The 25,544-nt window shown below is 46.1% G+C and overlaps 1 protein-coding gene across 1 annotated transcript in view; it reads right to left on the bottom strand.

Annotated features, from left to right (window-relative positions):
• elovl6 (ELOVL fatty acid elongase 6) overlaps positions 1–16,121 on the bottom strand; it is a 47,778-nt gene extending 31,657 nt beyond the window's left edge. The window contains exon 1 of the mRNA XM_056290454.1: positions 15,957–16,121. Coding sequence (XP_056146429.1) covers positions 15,957–16,039 — 83 coding nt within the window. The 5' untranslated portion in view covers positions 16,040–16,121. The remainder of the gene's footprint in view (positions 1–15,956) is intronic.
• Positions 16,122–25,544: the final 9,423 nt, after the last annotated feature.

Genomic DNA, 25,544 nt, shown 5'->3' on the forward strand with positions numbered 1-25,544 from the left:
CTATAGTTCCTCCATTGCCTCAGGTTAAGAGTCTGGGTGTCATCCTGGACAACACATTATCTTTTGAAGCCCACATCAACAATGTCACTTGGTCTGCATACTTCCACCTACACAATACTAATTGTCTTTGCCCGTCACTTACGCCTAACAGCACCACCATGCTCACTCACACCCTGGTTACATCCCGTATTGACTACTGTAATTCTATCCTCTTCGGTCTTCCCCTCAAGGGTCTTCATAAACTTCAATTGGTCCAGAATCCAGCTGCCCATATCATTACCAGAACTCCTTCCGTAGATCACATCACTCCTGTTCTTCAGCAACTCTACTGGCTCCCTGTTAAATACCGTATTGACTTCAAGATCCTGCTCTTCACCTTTAAGGCCCTTAATAACCTAGCTCCTTCATATCTTTCTGAACTCCTTCATATCCACTCTCCCTCCCGCACTCTCAGATCCTCTTCTGCTCTCCAGCTCACACCATCGGCCTGCTGGGCTACCATGGGGTCTAGAGCTGGGCTACCATGGGGTCTAGAGCTGGACTACCATGGGGTCTAGAGCCTTCAGTCATTCTGCCCCCCGCGTATGGAACTCTCTCCCACAAGACATTCACAACACTGACTCTCTTTCAACCTTCACATCCCATCTCAAAACGCACCTTTTCAAACTGGTATATTCAGTCTGATCCACGCTGCACTGAGTTTTGTGCAGATGATGATTTTATACTTATCTGTTGTGTTAACTTTTTAATGTCTACCCTGCTTTGTTTTGACTTTATGTTGTCTGATACACAGTGCTGCTGGTTTTTACTGTGTTCTGTAAGGTGTCCCTAAGTGCTCTGAAAGGCGCCCACAAATAAAATGTATTAGTATTATTATTATAATTTTAAAATGCACACAAATGTGTTTGTGCACATGTGTGTGCAGGTGACTGTTTGTGTGCACGTGTGCGTGTAACAGATTTAAGAATTACATGTTACAAACTTGTTGAAGTTCGGCAAAATATATTATTGTTCTTTATATATTGAGTTTCACTTGTGCTCCCCATATTCAAACCTGGCATCCCGCACTTAGCGACAGAGCTAGTATGTGGTTACATAGAGCTCACTCCAAATATGGCTAAAAAGTGTTATAAAACTGCTAAAACTGCAATCTAGTTACGGCAATCGATATATAAATGTATGCACAACATTTTTCCATGCGATACACTTTTTTTTTGTGTTTCTTTTGTTAAACTTAACGACAGATGAAACGTTCACTGAGGCTAATGAGGCATGTAATGGCTGCCATTGTTCTCTGCTAGCTAACATGTGGATACATTTCTCTATGAAGAGGGCTGCAGTTGAGCTGACAATAACCGACCACAACATCCATATGTTTATTTTGATTTTGCCAGAGTTGAGTTGTGCCAGAAATAAATGGGCCTGCAGCAGAAGACTTGTGTGGTTTCTACATGGTATAGCCAGAACAAGGGGGTTATGTGTGTGTGTGTGTGTGTGTGTGTTTCTATGTTTAAAGCAGTCTTACTCAAATCTGAGTTAACAAATATCACATGCACATAACCAAATGCATGTATGCATAAGTGTATGTTTGTGTGTGTGTCAGTGTAAAACAGTCTCTTAAGTCTACATTTAAAGATGTCATATATGCATTTAAAAATGCACACAAATGTGTTTGTGTGCATGCAGGTGTGTGTGTGTGTTTGTGTGTGTGTGTGTGTGTGTGTATTCTGTTCCGGGTGAGTGGGGCTGGTCTCTGGTTCTGTTATCTTAACAGTGACAAATCACCTTGTGCTGGTTTCTGTGGTATGGAGCAAAATACTGTAGCCCGACAAACTAGAAACCACCAAACAGAACCAACGTGAAAAATCAAACCAAACCTTTTAATGCCTGAATCTATTTTCTTTGAAAGGTTCGCAATCTGCAACTTATTTGAATTCTTTGTTTTTATGCTGATGTGCCAAAATATGCCAGTAACAACATCCACGGTTTCTTTGTTCCATTCTTTCAGGTAAGCAAATACAAATTCTAAGATATTTTTTACGTTTAAAGGCTAAAAGATTACATCTGTTGGATGCAAGGTACTACTGACTCTGTTCCCAGTGGTTTTAAGACAGCTGTGGTCAAACCTCTACATAAGAAACCGCACCTTGATCCAGGGCCTCGTAATAACTATCGACCAGTCTCTAATCTTCCATTCTTCTCTAAAGTACTAGAGAGAGTTGTGTATCAACAACTTTTGACCCGTATAGAAGAAAACCATCTATATGAACCTTTTCAGTCATCTTACAGTCCCTGTCACTCCACTCAAACTGCTCTGAGCAGAGTGGTGAACGATCTTCTAATAGCTGTGGACTCTGATTCCACTTCTGTGCTTCTACTACTGGACCTCAGTGCAGCCTTTGACACCACTGATCACTGTATACTATTAGACAGAATAAACTGTCATTTTGGTGTCGCTGGTTTGGCTCTCTCTTGGCTTAAATCATACTTATCTGGAAGAACACATTGTGTCTGCTATAATAATATTACATCACAATTCTGACGTTAAATATGGTGTACTTCAAGGCTTGGTTCTTGGCCCTCTACTTTTCCCTCTTTATATTTCACCTCTTGGTCAAATTATACGCATCATACTCTTGGTCCACTTTTTCATAAACAAAAACAAAATAGTCACAGGAATGTACAGACTGTTCCTCACTAGCCTCCTCTCTTAACAACCTCCGCCCTCTAGCATCCAGACCTGCTCGTAATGCCCCCCCCCCCAGTCCTCGTAATGCCCCCCCCCAGTCCACGGCTCACTGAGGTCATCACAGAGCAAAGGGCGGGGCTCAGAGCGGCAGAGAGAAAATGTCGTACAACCAGAGTCCACTGACCTCAGTGACCGAACGCGGATCTGCTCCGGCGTCCTCTTAAACCCCGCCCCGACCATCTGCTCGGCTACTTTTTTGAACAAGTCGCCATTTCTTGTCTTCCTCCCGTCCATGTATTTTAAAATGTTCAGCTCTTTCAGCTGAGTGAGCGTATACTCCGTCTCTTCATCCTCCCAAAAATGAGCTCTCGATGTTTTGGCCATGTTTGCAGTTACTGGCTTCCTCTTCTTGTGTCCCCCCCTCTTCTTCTGTTTACGCTGTTCGACTTCCGGGTCAGACTTGGCGTGCAGAAAGTTAGCGCGTGCGCAGATCGCCTCGACCAGCTGCAGTCCGACTAAGGTGTACACATGCAGAAGTAAATCCACTTCCAGTGGCGTCATCTGGGTGTGTTAGTCCCACTATTACAGCTTCGATTCCAGCCGAGCTAACGTGTTGACATGCGTTTTACAAGTCCGGTTTTAGTCGGACTACCGCAATAACTCGGTTTGTTAGGTGTCATGTAAACGTGCTGAGTGTCTCCTAGTCCCCTCCAGCTTAAAACCCACTAAACCCACTTACTATCAGAACAAGATCTGTGGCGCCACTGATTCTGGAAAAATGTTTATTTAACCAACTCCTCAATCCGCCTCCTCCTCCGACCTCCACCCTGCTCACTCCTGACATGTTCGCCTCGTACTTTACTGATGAGGTTTCTGCCACCAGGAAGCAGTTCTCTGAGCCTGACCGCCCCTGTCTGTTGCTGCCAGCTAACAGCGCCTCACTCGCCTCGTTCTCTCCCCTGACCGAGGAGGAAGTCTCCAAGCTTCTGCTGGACTCTCGTCCCACTACCTGTCCACTGGACCGATACCATGCAACCTCCTCCACACCATTTCCCCACTTCATATAAGTGACCCCAGGTCACCCCACTGTTGAAAAAAACTACACTCAACCCAACCCAGGTTGAAAAACCACAGACCGGTTTCACTCCTGCGCTTTCTTTCAAAAACCCTTGAGCGCACGCTCTCTAGCCATGTCTCCGAGTTCCTTTCTGAGGACAATCTGTATGAGCCGAACCAGTCTGGTTTTAAGCGGGGTCACTGTACCGAGGCTGCACCCCGGGTGGTAATGGGTTCACTGTGTTTGGCTAGAGCTGCTGGCCAGTCCTCAGCTTGGCTGCTGCTAGATGCTCGTTTACAAAACAGCAACTAAAAAGGCCCCCGCCTACCTGAACTCCATCATTCAGGTCTACACTCAGTCCCCCTCACTACGCTCTGCCAATGAAAGACACCTGCCACTTCCACCACAACGGGGCCCCAAGTCAGTAGCCAGACCCTTCTCTTCTGTAGTTCTGCAGTGGTGGACCGAGTTACCAAACTCCACTCGATCTGCTGAGGCCCTCTCCATCTTCAAGAAGAAGCTAAAGACCCAGCTCTTTCTTCAGCACCTGCACACCTGATGGTGTTAAAAAGGAAATCGCTTCTATGCACCCGACGTATTGCTTTTGTGCACTGCCTGATGCCTATTGGACTTGAACCTGTTTTTTTGACACTTGCATTGTCACATCCTGACGAGAGCCTTGCTTGTGTTGTATTAACTCTCACATGTACGTCACCTTGGATAAAATCGTCTGCTAAATGAAATTGTAAATTGTAAAATAACACACAGCAGAGCTTGTCTACCTCATAGTAGACCTCATAAGTAGACCACAAAGTGTTTTAGAGCGACTTCCCAGTCGTTCTGAAACACTCTGTGATCAGTCGTCTCAATTAACAAACAGCACAGCAACAAATGACTGATTCTGCATCTCTCATCACGAGACAGGTGGAAATAACACTCAAAAATCAGCAGAACTCAATGATGAACACACACACACACACACACACACACACATACACAAACACACACACACACACACACGGTCCTCGAAGAGTTGTGCAGAATCCAGGGAACCACTACAGCAATGATAAACTGGTGACGTGTGCTCAAGAGAATGACTCTGCAGACTGAAGGTGTGTGTGTGTGTGTGTGTGTGTGTGTGTGTGTGTGTTTCCGTGAAATGCTGGCTACAAATACCAAAAGGTTAACAATACCAAAATAAAATATGACTACAAACGTCATATGTCGGACGTAGTGTCATTTTGAAGTCTGTTTAATTAACGTGTTGAGAAGATCGAGTAGATCGATAAGTACAGGAAGTAGATCGGCAAGTACAGGAAGTCCCCGGATTACAAACGAGTTCCGTTTTTGAGCTTGTTCGTAAGTCGAATTTATAGTATGTAAATAGAAACACTCACGTACAGTTCACATCTAACGTCAATTGGTCGAATGTTTGTCTTGGTATGTCGTATATATAGTTCACCTAATAACGCAGTAATAACTGCTGCACAGTATTCATAACGGAGAGAGAAGGTGTGTATAGGTATACAAACGCTAAAGAAATATTTCTCACGTTTCAAACTGCCCACCAACCACCCCCAGGGGGCGGCGGAGGCCGCTTGACGCCAGAGACGAGAGCCCGCCTCGGCGGGGCTGGAGCGCCCCGCCGAGGCGGGTCAGTGAAAAAGCGACGAGAGCGTTTCACCTCTCTGAACGCTTTATTTCTTCCACTTCCGTTTCAGTCGGGGTCGTTTCCCTTTCTCCGATGCGTCACCACCACTTGAATCAGATTTACACTTCGAAGCCATGATTACGAGGGGAAACACACGAACAATTTAAGGCAAAACGCAACGATCCAACTTGAAATGGTGACGACGGCGTGGTGTTGTTCCCCCTCAGGCCGGCGAACCGCGTAACTCGATTTTTTAAACTAATAGGCTTTACAGAGGTCGGCTCCAGAGGCGTGGCCAGGGTAAATTAAGTGGGGGGGGGGTTATAAAAATGAGGGGGTCTGGGGACACGCCCTTTACTTTGGCTGCACAAAGTCATGGTAAGGACCAACCCGGGGTGTCTTCTGTCGATGAATGATGGGTTTTCAGTGATAAATCAATATTTTAGAAAAAAAACATTGTCCAAATCAGGGAATTCTTCACGGTGTTTTGAACTTTAAACTTGAAATATTGTTTCTTAAGTTTCAAAATCCGAGTACTGGCGTTTCTTAAGTTTCCCAAGTCCCCAGTACTGGTTTCTTGTACAGAGTTTCTTTAAAAAAAAGAAGAAAAGTGCACGTATCTGCTTTTGCACGCAAAGATTAACAGAAGTTTGAAGAAAGAATAGATGGTAAACAAAGTAAAAAACTGTCACTTACCAAGAGTCGAGAAAATCCTGCGGTAGAAGCAGTAAATTGCATCTCTTTCTACACAAAACTCCAACCAGTCACACGCACTGTACCACTTTTTCTGAAACCTGTATTCCCTACTTCCATACTTTCTAGCAGGGAAATCGATCACAGGTCGTATGGGTCCAAGCGCGAGTACTTGGTTGCTATTGACAACATTTTCCGTCACAGGATCACAAAGTGTACTGGAAGCCATTGCGAAAAGTTTGAAAATCCGTTCCTTCGTTCCTCTTTTATTTGCACATTTCTATTCTAAAAACGGAAATTCTGTAACGGTGCTATGTTTGGAAGTGTTTTGTGTAAGCAGTGGTATGTGTAAGTAAGTAAGTATAACTACGTAAGTACAGCACAGAGCACAGTAGTAATCAGCAATCGTTTCTTCTTCTCTTCTCTCTTAGGTTAAACATAACAGGGCACTCATATCATTGGTGCCACCTACTGGCGTATACATAGAACACAACAAATGTGTCACCTGGTACTGCGTAAATTAAATGGGGAAGACTATATTAAGATATTGCAGTTTCTACCGACACACAAAGAGGTCAATTTGTCATAGTTTAGATCAATAAAGTACCTCATTTTGTGGATTAAAATTGTAATACCTTCCATTGCTTCCAATGTTTGTGTGATGAAAGCAACCCAATACTTATGTATGACCTCACCACATTACATCACATCACATCACAATTACCTCGAATAAAAGGAGCACTTTCGCTATAAATGGCCATCATGTAATTCACTTACATAATCTTCTTCCGGCAAGTCTCCAAAAAATTCTTACCCTACCCAACCTATACCCAGGCATTTTCTACTCGGTTTTGAAGGAATCTCGAGGATCATCTTTTGACAAAAGTGTGTGGGGGTGTGGGGTGTGGGGGGGGCAATGCCCCCCATGGCCACGCCACTGGTCGGCTCATAAGTACGGGTGTTCGTAAACCAGGCGTTCATAACCCAGGGACTCCCTGTGTGTAAGTAAGTAAAGTTTATTTAATATGGCACCATTCACAGAGCAAGCTCACAAAGTGCTTCAAAAGAGTAAAATTATTAAGAATACAACAACAAAAACAGTAAAAAAACAGAAACAAACAATAAAACTTAAGCAACAGAGACCAAGATCATCTGTCTACAGGAAGCATGAATGGCGCACTGCAAACCCTGGCCTACCAAATTATCAGCTTGGAACAAAAACATTCAGACTCACTTTTAATAATCCTTGGGGACTTTAAAAGAGCTAAATTAAACTACGAACTACCAAGATACAGACAGCATATCAACAGCAGAGGTGGACAACCCGGCTTCAGAAAGTAAAAGTCCTGCCACATATTTGTTCCACCCATGCACTACACCAGCTATATTTTAGCATAACTCTTCAGCCAAGTAATTACCATGAATCCACCTTGTTAAGTAAATGGCTAGAACAAATACATAGTAGGACTTTTACCTTCTGCAGCCGGGGTGTCCACCTCTGTTAATAGTCCCACCAGGGAAAATAAAACACTGGACCACTGCTACACAATTCTTAAAGATGCATATCGCTCTGGCCCCTGGGCAGCTTTTAGGGCACTCTGATCACTGATTGGTTCATCTTACTCCAACCTACAAGCAGAAACTAAAATCTGCAAAGCCTGTGGTTAAAACAGTGAAAAAAAATGGACTAGTGAAGCAAAGCAGGAACTACAAGACTGTTTTGACTTCACTGATTGGAGTGTATTTGAAGCTACAACCGGCAACCTGGACGAACTAACTGACACTGTGACATCTTACAACCACTTTTGTGACGACATGTGTGTGCCTACCAAGACAACAATAACAAGCCATGATTCACAGCTAAACTAAGACAACGTTGGTGGGCTAAACAGGATGCCCACAGTAATGAGGACAGAGCTCTGTACAAGCAGGCCAGAAATTCACTAACAAAGGAGATCATAGTGGCCAAAAGAAGCTACACTGAAAAGCTGAAAAATAGGTTTTTAGCCAACGACCCTGTGTCAGTGTGGGGGAGCCTGCAAGTCACCACAAACTACAGAAGACCATCCCCCATTGTTGAGGTAAACAAAGACCTGGCTGATGACCTGAATGTCTTCAATTGCAGGATTGACAGGGACAAATTCACACCCTTCACCCACACCAGCCCAACGGCAACAGCCCCCATCACATCTCTGGCAACCCCCTAGTCCCCCCCCCCGCCCCCGATACTCAGGCTGCACTCAAGATATGTGTAGAGGATTTGAGCCGGCTTTTCCAGAGACAGAAGACCAGGAAATCACCGGGTCCAGATGGTGTCTCCCCATCCTGTCTTAAAGCCTGTGCTGATCAACTGGCTCCAATCTTCATGCAGATCTTCAACAGATCCCTGGAGCTGTGTGAAGTCCCCTCCTGCTTCAAATGCTCCACCATCATCCCGGTCCCCAAGAAACCATCCATCACAGGACTGAATGATTACAGGCCTGTAGCTCTGATGTCTGTGGTCATGAAGTCTTTCAAACAACTGGTGTTGGCCCACCTGAAAAACGTCAAAGTACACCTACTGGACTCCCTGCAGTTTGTCTACTGGGCAAACATGTCAGGGATTGATGCAGAAAACATGAGACTGGACTACATCTTGCAACATCTTGACTGCCCAGCGACATATGCAAGGATTCTGTTTGTGGACTTCAGCTTGACATTCAACACCATCATTCCAGAAATCCTCTCCTCCAAACTCTCCCAGCTCACTTTATCCCCGCCATCTGTCAGTGGATCCCCAGCGTCCTGACAGGTAGGAAACAGCAGGTAAGGCTGGGGGAAGTAACTTCTGGTATACAGACAGTAAGCACTGGTGCTCCCCAGGTATGTGTCCTCTCCCCACTGTTTTTCTCCCTCTACACTAACGACCGCACCTCCAAGGACACAGCCATTAAACTCTTGAAATTTGCAGATGACACTACGGTCGTCGGACTTATCCAGGACAGCGACAAGTCTGCATATCACTGGGAGCTTGAATGGCTGTTGCTCTGGTACAGTCAGAACAACTTGGAGCTGAACATGCTAAAGACTGTGGAAATGACAGTGGACTTTAGGAGACACCCCTCAGCACTGCTCCCCTTCCCAATATCCAACAGCCCTGTGTCAGCTGTTGAGATTTTCAAGTTTCTGTGAACTACCATTTCCAAAGACCTGAAGTGGAAGACCAACATCAACTTCATCATCAAAAAGGCCCAGCAGAGGATGTTTTTTGTGGCAATAGGAAATGTGGTCTACCACAGGAGCCGCTGAGCTAGTTCTACACTGCAGTCATTGAGTCTGTCCTTTGCACATCCATCACAGTCTAATTCGGAGCATCAACAAAACAGGATAGGAACCGAGTTAAGTGAACAGTACGACAGCAGAAAAAATCATTGGTACTCCCCTGCCCACCCTGCAGGACTTGTACACTTCTAGAGCCTAGAAACGAGTGGACAGAATCAGCACAGACCCCCCACATCCAGGACAAAGTCTTTTTGAACTCCTACCCTCTGACAAGGGCTACAGAGCAATGTGCACCAAAACCACCAGATATAGCTTCAGTTTTTTCACCCCCCCAGTTCATTGCTCTCATGAACACTTAACAGCATGGTGCAAGAATAGATACTTATTATGTAAATATGACACTTTGTAAATAGCGCCCTCTGGTCGAAATGTCTCACCTACATATCTATGACGTAGACTACCTCTTTTTAGTTGTGCAATACAAATGTTTGTGCAATACAAATGTACAATTGTAAATACACATACTACTGCTGTATACTGGTTACAAATTATTGCTGTTATTGTTGTGGTTGTAACTGTTGTGGTTGTTTATAGGTATATAAAAGCAACACGGGTGGCACGGTGGCCCAGTAATTAGTGCTGTCACCTCACAACAAGAAGGTCCTGGGTTCCTCAGGGCTCATCCCAGGTGAAGTTTGCGGATGACACCACCATCATTGGGAGGTTGAACAGCTGGTCCTCTGGTGCGGCCATAACAACCTGGAGCTGAACATGCTCAAAACTGTGGAGATGACAGTGGACTTCAGGAGGAGCCCCCCAACACTGTCCCCCCACACTCAACAGCACAACGACTATGGGGAAAACCCACAGATTTCTGGGTTCCCCAATCTCGCAGTACCTAGGGTGGGTATCCAACATAGACACAATCATCAAAAAGGCCCAGCAGAGGATGTACTTTCTCCACCAGCTCAGGAAGTTCAACCTGCCACAGGAACTGTTGATTCAGTTCTACACTGCAATAATCTAGTCTCTCTTCTGCACATCCATCACTGTCTGGTTTGGATCGTCCGCCAAACAGGACAAGGACAGACTACAATGGACAGTTAAGTCTGCAGAGAAAATCATTGGTGCCAACCTGCCCTCTACTCGGGACTTATACATCTCCAGAGTCAGGAAACAGGCAGGCAACATCACTGCAGACCCATCACACCCTGGTCACAACCTGTTCCAACTCCTCCCCTCTGGTAGGATATACAGAGCAATGTACCCCAAAACAACCAGATATATATATTAAAAAAAAAATCCTTTCCGCGGGCTGTCATTCAAATGAACGCTAAACATTGTCAAGTAAATCCAACCATGTTGTATATACTGTACTGTACATGTTGTATATACTGTACTGTACATGTTGTATATACTGTACTGTACATTGTACTTATACTGGTACACTCGGTCATGTCCATCTACCTCAGGCATGTATGTAAGTAACCTGCTAACATGTATTTCAGCATCTCATTATGGGGCAGCATGGCTCAGGAGGTAGAGCGGGTCGTCTAGTAATCGGAAGGTCAATGGTTTAATCCCCAGCTCCTCTAGAGAGCGTGTCAGTGTCCTTGAGCAAACACTGAACCCCTAGCTGCTCCTGATGTGCAGATTGGTAGCTTGCATGGCAGCCTCCACCATCAGTTTACGAACGTGTTTGTGTGTGTGTGTGTGTGTGTGTGTGTGTGTGTGTGTGTGTGTGTGTGTGTGAATGGGTGAATATGAGGCAGACACTGTAAAGCACTTTGAATGGTTGGTAGACTATGAAAGTGCTATATAAATGCAGCCCATTTACCATTTATCTCTGATATATTCTCTGCACCATTGCATTGTATCGCCTCTTATTTCGCCTGTATATAGAATATATCTGAAGCTGTGCATATATGTGCAGATTGTTGTGTTGTAGTGTAGTGTTGTTATTCTATGTTAAGTACACTGAGAGAGCCACAAAACCGGAGTCAAATTCCATGTATGTGCAAACCTACGTGGCCAATAAACCTGATTCTGATTTTGGTAAGTCTCTTCCGGCGTTTGAGTGTCGATGTTATCCAGTCTTGCTACAAGCTCCAGTTTAGGTAAAACTGGCCTGCCCAGTAGAGGAGTATAGACATCATGGACAACATATAAGTTATCCTGAACTGTGCACTCGACCCTCTTAAGTGATTCTTTAGCCACACCAATGACAGTAAGGGGGCTGTCGCCTCGACCAAATAGTGGCTTTTCAGTCTGAGTCGGTGAACACACACATACTGCCTGATTTTATAAATTATTTGTAGGTCTGAGGTGGAATGACTGACACATCAGCCCTAGTATCAATCTTGAACCTGACTTGTTGTTTCTGGATCACTAAATCTGACCATGGATCTGCTCCAGCCTCCACAACACCAAGGAAGAGAACTTCGACTACTGTATTAACTATTTTTGCTGAGCTGCACACTTTTCGGAAATACCCCTCTTCCCATAGTATATGTGACACACTACATTCTTGGCAGGGCACTGCCACTTGGGATGAGCCGCGTTTCTGCACTTCTGGCATGCTGATGGAGCTGGCTGATTTGGTTTTGCCTCTGGCCCCTTATGCTTAGTCTGTGCGCGTGGCTTTGGCTCTCTGAGTTTATGTTTTTTATTTGTGAAAGTTACAGCATCAACTACCATGGTACATTTGATTCTTCGAGCATCCTCACTTGTAAGTCTTACTGCTGTCTCTTAGCAGCGTCCGATTGCCTTGCCATAGTAGAGTCAAGTCAATTTTATTTGTATAGCCCAATACAGCAAATTACAAAGTTGCCTCAGGGGGCTTTACAGGAACACAGCATCTGTTGTTAGACCCTCGCATCGGATAAGGAACAACTCCCTGGAAAACCTAGTTTTCTGCAGAGTTGTCTTTGTCCAGCTGCATCTTCTCCGATAAGCCATGTCTTTCAGTTCACTAATCAGTTCATCGTGGAGTGGGCCATAGTCACAGTTTTGGGCTAATGCATACGAAGCAGTGATGAAGAAATCCAGTTTCAGTTCTCAACTGCACTCTTCTGTTAAATGGTACCCTCTCATAAATAAAATTCTTCTTCGGGACAAAATGTTTATCAAAAGCCTCTTCAACAGAGTTGCATTCCTGTCTCAGGGCATCAGTTAGACCTTGTCCTCACAAAATGTCATCAGCTTCATCGACCAGACGAGGGTGTTTACCTGCGTAGCTTCGGACGAGGTGGAGGTTGCTAGCCAGTCTGACTCGTTCGGTACGTCTTGTCCGGTTCTCCCACTCCAGCGGTGTTTGCCACGTTAACCGGTTCGGGTAGTTGGACGGTGGAAGCGGCAGTCGATGGTACATTGGGTTGGGGCTATGGTGCTGCAGGTGCCGGCTCGTTGCCTTGCTCAACATGGCGCTTGGGACTAGCTAGCTAGCTAACGTCACGGCCAGCCAGCCAGCCAGCCAGCCAGCCAGCCGGCTAGCTAGCTGGCTGGCTAGCTGGCTGGCTGTGTGTTAAGATGTCACACTTTCAAAACGGCCCTTCTCATAGTCGCTCTCTCCGCCACCACAAAAACCCCACTTCCGGTGGCTGCACTCACTCGCGTGGAATTGCGCCCACTTCTTGACGCCATGTGATGTTGGCGAAGAAATGACTACACAACTACAAAGACCAATAAAGCTCTTGGCTTTACTGAACTCTCGTGCCCTATCTTACACGGCTCTCACCTACCTCCTTTGACCCGGATGTGACTGTTACCGTCATACGCCACACGACTAGTGTGCGCAACGAACTCTAGTCCGGCCGCATCAGTGAGACACGTTGCGGCAGAGAGAAGAAGAAGAAGAAGGCGGCGGCAGTGCGACTCACAGCACCCAGGGCGCGTCTCGCTTCAGCAATGGGACGTATTCTTCTTCTTCTTCGTCATCTTCGTCTTCTTCTTCTGGTGTTTATTGGCGGTTGGTAAACAACATGTGACGTATTACCAAGCGAAACAGGGTATTAGGAGCGGGGATGACGCGTAGGGAGGTAGGTGATTTGATTGGCCGGGGCAAAACATGCGAGAATGTTATTGGTTGGAATGCTGCTCGCCCGCCCGCCCGCGAGGACTCGGTGACGCAATCACAAAAGCGTGTCTGTTTTAGAGCCAGTTCAGCTGAACGTTTCATATCCACAAAGCCAGAATACTTAAAGCAACACCTGTATTCAGACGGCTTTTGATAGATGTTGAATATTACTTTAAGTCTCTGAATTTTGTAACAAACAAAACGTGTGTCAGTGAACAAAATGTATTTAAAATGTTTAATTGAAGAAGTCTGTCACTGAGTTACTTTATTTCCCCCTTATTCATTTGTTATTTAGTTCTATACCTTTTATAGCCTTCCTTTTTGTTGAACTTATCATGTTTGTGTAATATATACACTTTCATTTAATGGACTGGCATGGCTGACTGTTGTATGTGTATATTTCCAGTTGAAAAGGGAAGTGCCCTAGTCAGCAGGAACACAAGAAGACAGGAAGTTAAACTGATTATTTTGAAGTAAAACAAGCAAAAGAAAAACAGAACTTTTTGTTTGGGGGGGGGGGTTGCACAACTTGTTATATGTGTGCACAATATAACTGCAGAAACGAGGCCACAAGTCAAACAGTTACCGCCTTGGTCGTTGGTACAGCAGCGCGCTGGAACAGAAGCGCTTCAGTGAGGCCGGCCGAGCCCGGCCTGGGTCGTCCTCAGTAGGACGTTGTGAAAGTGAGCTGGGGTTGGGGAGCGTGTCGCTCTGTTTCGGTGCCATGTGTGCGGCACCGTCACCCCCGCCTGCAGACAGCAGCTGCGTCCTGATTGGCTCACGCACTGTCAGCAGACATCAGAAGATGAACGTAATTGGCTTGCTGTCAGGACCAAGGTATGGACAGCTCCCGCACATTCCCTCCATGCCTTCCTAACTACACACACACGCACGCACACGCACGCACGCACACACACACGCACACACATTTCCTCCATGCCTTCCTAACTACATAGTCACACACGTACACACACATTCCCTCCATGCCCTCCCAGCTAAACCCCCCTGTCTCTCTCTCCCTCCCTGTCTCTCTCTCTCTCCCTGTCTCTCTCTCTCTCCCTCCCTGTCTCTCTCTCTCTCTGTCTCTCTCTCTCTCTCTCTCTCTCTCTCTCTCTCTCTCTGTCTCTCTCTGTCTCTCTCTCCCTGTCTCTCTCTCTCTCTCTCTCTCTCTCTCTCTCTCTCTCTCTCTCTCTCTCTCTCTCTGTTCTCTCTCTCTGCCTCTCTCTGTCTCTCTCTCCCTCTCTGTCTCCCTCTCTCTCTCTCTCTCTGTCTCTCTCTCCCTGTCTCTCTCTCTCTCTCTCTCCCCCTCCCTGTCCTCCCTCTCTCTCTGTCTGTCTCCTCTCTCCCTCTCCCTCTCTCTCTCTCTCTCTCTCTCCTCTCTCTCTCTCTCTCTCTCTCTCTCTCTCTCTCTCTCTCTCTCTCTCTCTCTCTCTCTCTCTCTCTCTCTCTGTCTCTCTCTCTCCCTCCCTGTCTCTCTCTCCCTCTCTCTCTGTCTGTCTCTCTCCCTCCCTGTCTCTCTCTCTCTCTCCTCTCTCTCTCTCTCTCTCTCTCTCTCTCTCTCTCTCTCTCTCTCTCTCTCTCTCTCTCTCTCTCTCTCACACACACACACACACACACACACACACACACACACACACACGGAAGCATTCATGGCTTCATTACGTGGGTCTTTTAAGAGTCAATCTGCAAACAGCAGAATATCCACCCAACTGAGCTGTCCTTCATCACTGCTCTTCCTCTTCCTCTGCATTAGATGAAGCATATTACTCTACCCATGACTCATCGTTTTGTTTTAAGCCCCATTCCTGCCAACCTGTCGTGAGTCTGAGTACAGACCGGTCCACTGTGATTTGAGGATGGTCTCTATCTCAGCCCTGCAGCATCATGAGGACCTGGACTGGACTAGGCCTCCAGTCCGACACAAGCCTGCTGGAATTAGACTTCAGACAACATCACGTACAAAACCAGGACCTGCTTACACTTTATTATTGGGTAATTTGAGGGATCGTGTGATTGACAGGCCTGGTCCAGACTGTTGTACTATCAAACCACCAACACCACGAGACGACTAATTAGTACCAGGAAGACACGAGAGGCAAGACTGAGACGATGCTGATGAGACAGACAGTCGGGGTCCCTTATAGAAAACCCAAGATATGACAGTAACAATGTCCAGACACAAGGTGGATCACATCCCTGGACCTGTGGACGGCAGATCTACACTGGGGGGAGATGTTTCCTGGCGATACACCTCACTCCCTCATGTAGAGATACAGCAGAGATACCGGCCTGCGAGCGAGTCGGTAGAATCAACAGAAACGGTGCTTCTGGGCCGCCGGGCGGCGCGACGCTCGGCCGGGCTTTCTATAATAGGATCCGGGGAGCGCTAATCCATGCGGGCTTGGTGCAGCAGCGGCCTGCCTCGTTGTCTCTGATTCACATTCACACGCTGCCCAAACACGTCGAGGCACACGTACGAAGGAGCAAAAGGGTTAATTATAAAACAACAAGACGTCGTTTGACGGCTCACCAGTTCTCCTGCATCCATCGGATGGCCTCGTCCTCGTTGAACTGTCTCTCGAATTCATATTCCTGCAGAGCCAGCACCGACATGCTCACCGCGCCTGTCGCCGGAAACCAAGAAGCTGCAGCTGCAAAAACGGGGATGAGCTGATGTGAAATGTTGGGTTTACTGGCTTCCCTCTCCTCTTTTCTCTGGCATTGCTCGTGTTTCTGTCAGGAGCTCCGGAAGCCTCCGCCCTCCTCCTCCTCCCTCCTCCTCCTCCGCCGCCGCCGCCGCCGCGTGCAGGCCGGTCCTAAAGCCCGCAGCTCCGCCTCATCACACATGCAGCCAGTGTGGCCAGTGCAGAAAATGCCCGCGACCATTGCTGTGACGTCACGACCGAATGTCATATGGTTTATAGGATCATGTGCGCTGGAAGACTCAACAGCACCGTGCCGAGCCGTGCCGTGCCGTGCCAACGGCAAGGTATCCGGACTGGCGGGGGAAAGGCTGGTTCGGTAGCTGGCTTTCCTCATCTTTCCAGGATCCCATCATGCACATGTTTTCACCCCATACCGGGCGGACACCCCCCGGAATATTACGGGGGAGCAGCGGGGCTCCTCCCGGAGCCATGCACCCATGTGACCCGGGGACGTTCCTTTCTAGCCCTTGATTTACTACTGGGAGAGGGCGACCCACGATGTCCTTCCCCGCAGCTGTTATGGTGAAGAACCTGCTGCTGAGGAAGACTCTGCTGCCATTTCACTTGGGCCTGCGAACAAACGCTTCACCCAATTATTATAAAGGCTCTCCAGCTAATAATGCTTTTTAGAACCCTGAACAGTTCTGCAACAGAATCAACAGCATAATCAATAAATCCACCAAAAGCTCCGCTATTGACATTAGTTAATGATGAAGCTGTTCGTGATCCCTTTATAATCCCTCGTGCCCACAGTCAGCACTTCCCCCCATCTGCACTTCACAATGTTCTGACTCTCCCCATTGGGACACTTCACTGAGTAGCTCCTTCACCTTTACCACACTCCGTCCAACTCATCTTCAGCAGCTTATTTGTGATCTCAGCTCATGTAATAATAATAATAATAATAAGAAGAAGAATAGGAATAACAGCAACAACAACAACAACAATAATAATAATAACAATACATTTTAATTATATAGCAGTTTTCTGAAACAATGTTACAAACTGCTTAACAAAATAAATAAAACCAGACAAGGCAAAAATAAAAATAAAACCAAATAAGTAGGCGGCAGGGTGGTCCAGGGGTCAGCACTGTTCCTCACAGCAAGAAGGTTCTGGGTTCGAACCCCAGGCCATCCCAGGTCCTTTCTGTGTGGAGTTTGCATGTTCTCCCCGTGTCTGCGTGGGGTTCCTCCCACCATCAAAAAGACATGCATGTTAGGGTGAATACTCCTGTTTGTGCCCCTGAGCAAGGCAGTGGAAAGAGGAAGTGGAGTTGGTCCTCGGGCGCTGCGGATGCCCACTGCTCCCACACAATGGGACGGGTTCAAAGCAGAGAACACATTTCATCGTAGCCTACAATTCCATTGGGATCTACAATGACAAAATAAAGGGGCTTTCCTTTTAGTTCAAACATAAAAACAGTACAAATAAATAAAAAGAGATATCAAACATCTGTAAAAGCTTTCACAAAGAGAACATTTTAAGAAGAGGTGTAAAAGAAGCTAGAGACTTGGTTTGTCTTAGTTCAAGAGGAAGAGAGGTCCATAGTGTGGAGGCTCTAACAGCAAAAGCCCCATCACCCTTTGTGACCAACGGACACCTACGAATAACCCGCAGGGCTCCATCTGCGGCTATTACTGGTCGAGAGGGGGTATACCAGGTCAATAAATCAGAGATGTATGGAGGCGCAAGACCGTTTAAGGCCTTAAAAGTGAGCAATAACATTTTTAGAATAATTCGAAATGTAACAGGGAGCCAGTGTAGGGAGGCAAGCACAGGAGTGATATGGTCAGGCCTCCTTGTCCTTTGGTAATGAGCCGAGCAGCGGCATTTTGTACCAGCTGCAGACGGTGGAGGGAGCCCTTGCTGATACCAGAATAAAGTGCATTACAACAGTCAAGCCGAGAATAGATAAAAGCTTGCACAACTTTTTGTAGATCCGCAATTGGTTAAAATGACCTAATTTTAGAGATTAGCTCGAGATGGAGAAAACATGACTGAACAACATGTTTGATTTGATTATCAAAACCGAGGTTAGCATTGAATACTACCACGAGATTCCTAGCAGCCTGCTTAAGACTACCTGACAGACCACCAAGATTAGTACCAAAAGGGTTGGTGGAATTTGGGGGACCGAACAGAATGGCCTCAGACTTATCACCATTAAATTTAAGACAATTTTGGGATATCCAGGATTTAATGGCAGAGAGGTAAGTTGTGAGATTTGCTTGGCCGCTGGGTTCTGTGGGTTTTAGTGGCATGTATAACTTGAGTGTCATCAACATAAAAATGGTAGAGCACATCATGATTTTGAATGACTTGGCCAAGAGACAGCATGTATATCGAAAACAGACGGGGGCCAAGAACTGAGCATTGAGGGACACCACAACTCACCTGAGCCACCGAGAAGGTAGAGTTACCCAGAACAACAGAAAAAGTTCTGTTGGTGAGGTAAGAGTGTAATAAACTAAGAGCCGAGCCCTTGATGCCAACCAAAGTCTCTAAGTGATGTAAGAGGATGTTGTGATTAACTGTGTTAAAAGCAGCACTTTAGTCTAAAGGGGCTAGAATTGAGCAGTCACCTCTGTCTGCCGTCAGCAGTAAGTCATTAGTGACCTTAACTAGAGCTGTCTCGGTACTATGAAGTGCTCTGAAACCAGGATGGAAACTGTTAAAAACACTATTAGTGTTCATAAAAGAAATCAACTGAGATTAAATTACTCTCTCCACAACCTTAGATAGAAAAGACAATTTGGAGAGGACAGGGGATCCAAATTAGGTTTCTTCAGCATTGGGTGAACAATGGTATGTTTAAAAGTGTCTGGAAAAGAAACAGAGGCCAGAGAATTATTAAGAGTTTGCAAAATAAATGGGCTAACAGTGGAAAATACCTCCTTGAGCAGCTTAGTGGGACTGATGTCTAAGATGCCGGAGGAGGAGCTCATATTGGAGACTGTACTCTCTAACACTGCAATTGTAATGGGTTGAAACTGGGTAAAAGAGGCAGAATGAACATGGAGAATGGACAGAATGCAAGAACCAGGCTGGATTTGGGACCTGACATTATCCAGCTCATTTACAAAATGAGTGAGAATTTTTCATACAGCTCAACATCAGGTTAAAAAAAAAAGAAGTGGAGGGACCATTAATAACAGAATCAATTACCCTAAAGAGAACTTCAGTAGATTGTAGTTATTTCTAGATATCAGTTCAGAGAAATAAGCTCATCTCACACCCTTAACTGCTTTCTGGTAAATTAACATTTGGTTTTCAAGGTTGTTATGTGCTATTTGGGACTGGTTGGCCTTCCATTGTCGTTCAGATTTTCTACAGTCTTCTATGGGCCCGAGTGTGATCGTTCAGCCAGGGCAGGTTATTTGATTTTTGTTTCCTAGTTTTAAATGGTGTACTTTGGTCGAGGATGGATAGGCGCTCATCATTGAATGAATTTAACAGTGTATCTAGATTGAGCGGGGATATAGTGGAATTACACAGAATTTAACTGCAGAGCCGGCATTGGGAATGCGAGAGCATGTGATAGGATAGTGACTAGGAACAGAGAGCTGTAATGGAACTTTGAAAACAACAGCTTTATGGTCAGATACAAGCATATCCACCAGATTAAGACACTCGAGAGAGAAACCAGATGACAGGCTTCTTCTTTTGGCTTATTCCCCGTTTCTCAGGGGTCACCACAGTGGATTTTACAGTTTCCATCAGTACCCTGTGAGGGTGTAGCACCAATGGCAGCCATTGGTAACCCAGGCCTCCACTGATCTGGTATGGTTTGTCAATCCGCATACTGATTTGGCAATATTACATCGGATGATCTTCCTGACACAATCACTAACCCTATGGACAGGGGCCAGGTAAAGCACTGGATGCCATCCCGGTGTTCATGGACTTGTGCCTATGCTAGTTACCTGAGACCCAGATGAGCGTACAAGGTCCAAAATGTGACCTTTGGAATGTGTGGCCCCTTTAACAGATTAAATGAGGTTAAAAGGGTCTATAAAATCGATAATAAAAAAAATGAGGCGAGGGAATGGGAAGGACAACATACATGAATATTAAAATCACCAAGAATAAGCACCCTGTCATATTTTGGCATGACAATAGATAAAAGCTCAGAAAGAAAATTAACTGAATTAGGGGGCGTATAAATTAAGATGACGAGTAAAGGGGGAGGGCCAGTGATTAACAAACTTAAAACCTCAAAGGAGATAAAATTACCAAAAGTAACAGGGTGCTTAAGACCTAACTTATAAAAAACACCAGGCCACACCCTCTTCCAGAGGGCCTGGGAATATGAAAATATGCAAAATTGGGAGGGGGGGGGCTAGCGTCAATCAGGGGAACAGTGTCCCCTTGGGACAGCCATGTCTTAGTGATCATAAAAAAGTCCAGATTATTAGAAACAATAAAATCATTAAAGATAAGGGACTTATTAGCAAGAGAGCTCACATTAAAGAGGTCCAAGTTGTTTAGTGTTAAAGCAGAGTGAAAAGCAACGGGAGTACAGCACATAGGATGTAAATTGCAGATACTTGCTCCAAATGTTAGGTTGTTATTGTTTCTAATATTAGATATGTCATGTGGATGAGAGGCCCGGTGGAAAACGCCCGGTGAGAGGGTTAATGAAATATCAGGCCAGTGGGGGGAGCTAGCAGGTGGAACAGTACTCTGGGGTGCCACCATAGGTAGAAATTTAGGTTCTTGGAGGGAAGTGTGGGATGTAAGCAGTCAGTCACATGGAGAGGACTGTACGGTGTGCTGCAAGTTGGCCACTAGCATTAGGTGATCCCAAAACAGATTAAAAGTGTCAATAAAACCTATACTGTGAGCTCTGCAGAAGGAGTTGAGCCAAGTGTGGAGGATGAGGATTCTGCTCAAATGCCCTGCTCCACAGGCCCGTGTCGGGATGGGACCAGAAATAAAAGCAGACTTTCCACAAGTACATAAAAAGCTGAAAGGGTCATTAAAACCCTTTTTGGTTATTCAGACTGCTGACGAGCTGCATCTTCTGTCCCCACATGAACGATCAGTCGACTCTGGAGGCACAGCATGTCAGGTCAATAACAGTTTCCTATACACAGATTTTGTGTAATTATAATACCACATTTTACAATGGTATAAAATGACTCTTTTACATATACAGAAGGTGTACTCTGATACATATCTACATATAAATGTGCAAGTAATATACAAATAATATATTGTAATATACAGTAGCATCAGACTGTTTATATGGGTCAGTTCCCAGGTTTTCTGGGTAGAACAAGGTCATAACTGGATGCTAGTGAACCGGTCATGTTTAAAGCAGTAGTTTATGTTGTGACTGTCTGTCTAATAAAGAATAATGCCAGCTACACTCAGTTGTCCGGGAGTTTGATTCTTCTGCCCGTTTATTTTGTCTTGCTAGTTACACACTCACGTGGTAGACCGCATGGTCCGCTAGATCTGGTTAGTGCATTATGGGTAATGTAGTAGTCACCCCTTCATCCGGCAGTACTAAAAATTACGCCTCCCTTCAAAAAAACAAAACAAAAACCAACAGTCTTGTAACATCGCCTGCGTCTAGAACTTAAGTAAACAGTAGCTGATATATCAAAAAATAAACTGTTTTCAAACCAGGATACAGTAATAAACTGAGTAAACCTCATTCTGATTCTGATAACAGCTAAGTTGTTTTTCACATAACAGTTTGTTTTTCCCCCACGCATTTGGGCAGTGATCCGCCTACACCCTTTTCAATCAATTATAAGTCAAGGACTTGCCTTGGCTTAAGGACACGTCCATACCTCGTGTGGAGACGAGGCCCAGAGTAATTTGGTTCTCACACAGAACCCTGGTGAGCTTCCTGTTCCCCTGGTCCAGTGACCTCATCATCTTCGTTGATCTCAGGCTGCTGTGTGTTGGGTGTGTGCTTGTCTTCTCGGGTGTCGAGAAGGTGCCGTCGGTTGCATCTGAAGGTCTGTCCACCGCTGGTTTCGACGTGGTAGCTCCGTGGAGTTTCTGCAGCTTGGATGACTGTTGCTTGTTTCCACCTGCCATCTTCCTGCTGGAAGCGAATGGGCGTTCCGGTGTGCAGTGTCACAGAGGTCTAGCAGACCTGTTGCTGGCACCGCTGGCACTTCTCTCTCCTTGCTCGCACTGTGTTCTGAGGGGTTACGTGAGGTCGTAGCTGTACCGCTGTTGTGGGTAAGATAGAGCGCAGCCTGCAGCTCATCAGGATCTGTGCTGGAGATTTGAGGCCATCGACCGGTGTATTCCTATACTCCACCAGGCTAAGTTATGTTTCTTTCTTGTCCTCTTGGCCTTTGTGAGCATCCGCGTTGCGGTCTGGACAGTCTTTTCAGCTAGACCGTTGCTGTGGGGGTAATGAGGGCTCGACGTAACATGCTGAAAACCCCATGACTGTGCGAGCTGTTGGAATTCGCATGAGCTGTAACATGGCCCGTTCTCACTAGTGACTGTTTTTGGTATGCTACGTCTAGCAAACACGGCTTTCATTTTACGGATGACAGCAGCCGTGGTGATGCTGTGCAGGTGGTCAGTTTCAAAGTCCCTGCTGAGGTAGTCACATATGACAATGTAGTTTTTAGAATTCTAGGAGAATAGATCTGTGGCTACAGTCTGCCATGGGTTCGCTGGAATAGGCTGTGAGAGCATGGGCTCCTTTGTGTTAGCATTGCGGTGTGTTTGACATATGTCACACTTTATCACTGTTTCCCTATCTGTTGACTCATGCCTGGCCGAAACATTATGTCCCTTGCTCTGTATTTACTTTTGTCCACCCCAAAGTGTCCTCCTGTATGTATGTGCTGTAGCATGTCTGCTCTGAGTTTGTGTGGGATGATTATTTTCTCACCTTTCAGGAGGGTTCCATCAGCCTGTGTCATCTTATCACGGTGGTTCCAGGATTCACTGATGAGTGGGTGACACTTTTTTCTTGTCTCTGGCCAGCCTGACCGAATGACTTGCTTGAGGGTGGACAGCTGCCTTTCCTCAGCTGTAGCTGCCTTGATGTCATCTAGCCTGTCAGCACTCACTGGAGCTGTGCTGATGACGGTGTGTACCTGGGTCTCCATAGCCTCAGATAGTGAACTGTCCTCATCATCCATGGATTTTCTTGACAGTGTTTTGGCAACTGGAATCTCTTTGCTGGGTCTGTGGATGAGGGTTATGCTGTATTTTTGCAGTGCGAGCATCATGCGCTGTAGACGAGGTGGTGCAAGGGCTAGAAGCTTGCAGAGTATTGCCTCTAGTGCCTTGTGGTCAGATTCCACTGTTACATGTCACCCATAGATGTATTCATGGAATCTCTTACATCCATACAGGACTGCACAAAGCTCCTTGCAGTTTTGAGGCATATGCAACCGGTCTCCCTTCCTGCATGATCGTTGCACCCAGGCCATTTTTTGACGCGTCCACTTAAAATGTCACTTCCTTGTCAGGATCAATATAGGCTAACACTGGCCCCGGTTCAGCTGTGAGAGACTCTTTCACTTGCTGAAATGCCTTTTTATGTGTTTTGTCCCATTTGAACTCTGTGTCTTGCCTTAGCAGGTGTCTAAGTGGTGCACTTACCTCGGCCAGGTTTGGAGCAAATCAGGCAAGGTAACTCACCATACCGAGTATTGTCTCCAGCTCTGCTTCGTTTTCTGGCGGTTGCATGTCTCTAATTGCTTTCACCTTGAGAGGGTCTGGTTTGAGGCCATCGGCTGTGAGCTTATGACCAAAGTAGCTCACTTCAGATACACTGATGTGGCATTTGCCCGGGTTCAGCCTTACACCTCTCTCCCGGGTCCAGCTGAGCATGGCTCTGAAGTTGCGGTCATGCTCCTCTTTTGTTTTCCCAAACACGACGATGTAGTCCATGATGCCAGCCACTCCCTTGAAGCCCTCGTATGTCTCGTCTACCCTCCTCTGGAATTTGTCCTGAGCAGACACGATGGAAGCCCGAGAAAGCAGTATCGTCCGAATATGGTGTTAAAGGTAGTGAGCATAGATGACCCCTCACTGAGGTTGATGGCCCAGTAGCCCAATCTTGCATCTAAGATGCTGAAGAATTTTGTCCCAGCCAATTTGGAAGTCACATCCTCGAGTGTGGGTACAGGGTAGTATGGCCTCAGTATTGCCTTGTTTAAGGGCAGTGGATCTAGGCACACTCTATGCTTATGTGTTTTGGGCGTCTCGCACACTACCAGTGCGTTAACCCACTGGGGTAGGCTCAGTCACTTTGCGGATTATGCCATCCCTCTCAATGTTGTCTAACTCTTTCTTTAAGCATTCTCTTAGGGCAAATGGCACACTTTGTGGCAGGCAGACCGCTGGTGCAATGCTAGGTTCTATCCTGAAACTGCATTCACCCTGGAATTCACCTATGCCTTTAAAAACACCGGCAAACTCACTCAATATGTTGGCTGACTGGGTGGCTCGCTCTTCCTCACTGGCGTCGGTGACAGCATATACCACCTTGACAAGCCCCAGGTCTCGACATGCTCTATGGCCTAGGATGGGTGGGCCGTTGCATTACACAATGTAGAACTTCTGGTTTACTGACCTGCTCTTGTATTTGCCTACCAAATTGCAGTAACCATTCACTTTCAGTACATGCCCCCCATAGCCAGTTAGCTTACAGTTGTCAGTTATTACTGGTGTGCTGGGCATGATTTTGGCAAAGTCTTTGGCAGGTATCACATTCGCTTGTGCACCTGTATCCAACTTAAATGTCACTTTTCGATTCTGTGGTCCCAGTCCTATGTGTGCATATGCACTTTCCTCCTCTTTATTCTCTGTTGTAACCATGTCTACAAACAGCTCCGAGTCAAAATACTCGACATCTTCCTCAACCATGTGTACATTTCGGTGCCCTGTTCTGTTTGGAGTGTGAGTCTTGGATCTACATACTCTTGCAAAGTGGTTGAATTTTCTGCATTTTAAGCAGTTTTCCCTTTGCTGGGCATTCGGTTTGCTTGTTGTGGTGCCCTCCACACGCTAGAATGCTGGGGAGAGGGAGGACGTTGCTGGGGAGAGGGACGTCTGGAGTGCCCTACTTAGCTTGCTGCCACCGCGACCCGACCCCAGAAAAGTGGCTGAAGATGAGATGAGATAAGATGGTGCCCTCCATACGCACCACAGGCTTTGTTATACATCTTCTGGCCTTCGCTTGGCCGGCTAACATTAGCTTTGCTAATAATTTTCACTGTGCCTGACTTTCTGGCCTTACGATTCACTGCGTGAACTTCATGGCTTTCGTTAGCCATAGCTTTTGGCTGCACTTGTGCTAGCTCGTAGGAGCGGCCTATATCGATTGCCTTATCCAGCGTTAGCTCTGGTCCCTGACTAAGCAATTTTTGGCGCGCTCTAGTGAGTTAGTAGTGAATACTGTAACGTGCATGGATAAG

This window comes from Lampris incognitus, chromosome 1, assembly GCF_029633865.1.
Source record: "Lampris incognitus isolate fLamInc1 chromosome 1, fLamInc1.hap2, whole genome shotgun sequence".
Classification (NCBI taxonomy): Eukaryota; Metazoa; Chordata; class Actinopteri; order Lampriformes; family Lampridae; genus Lampris; species Lampris incognitus.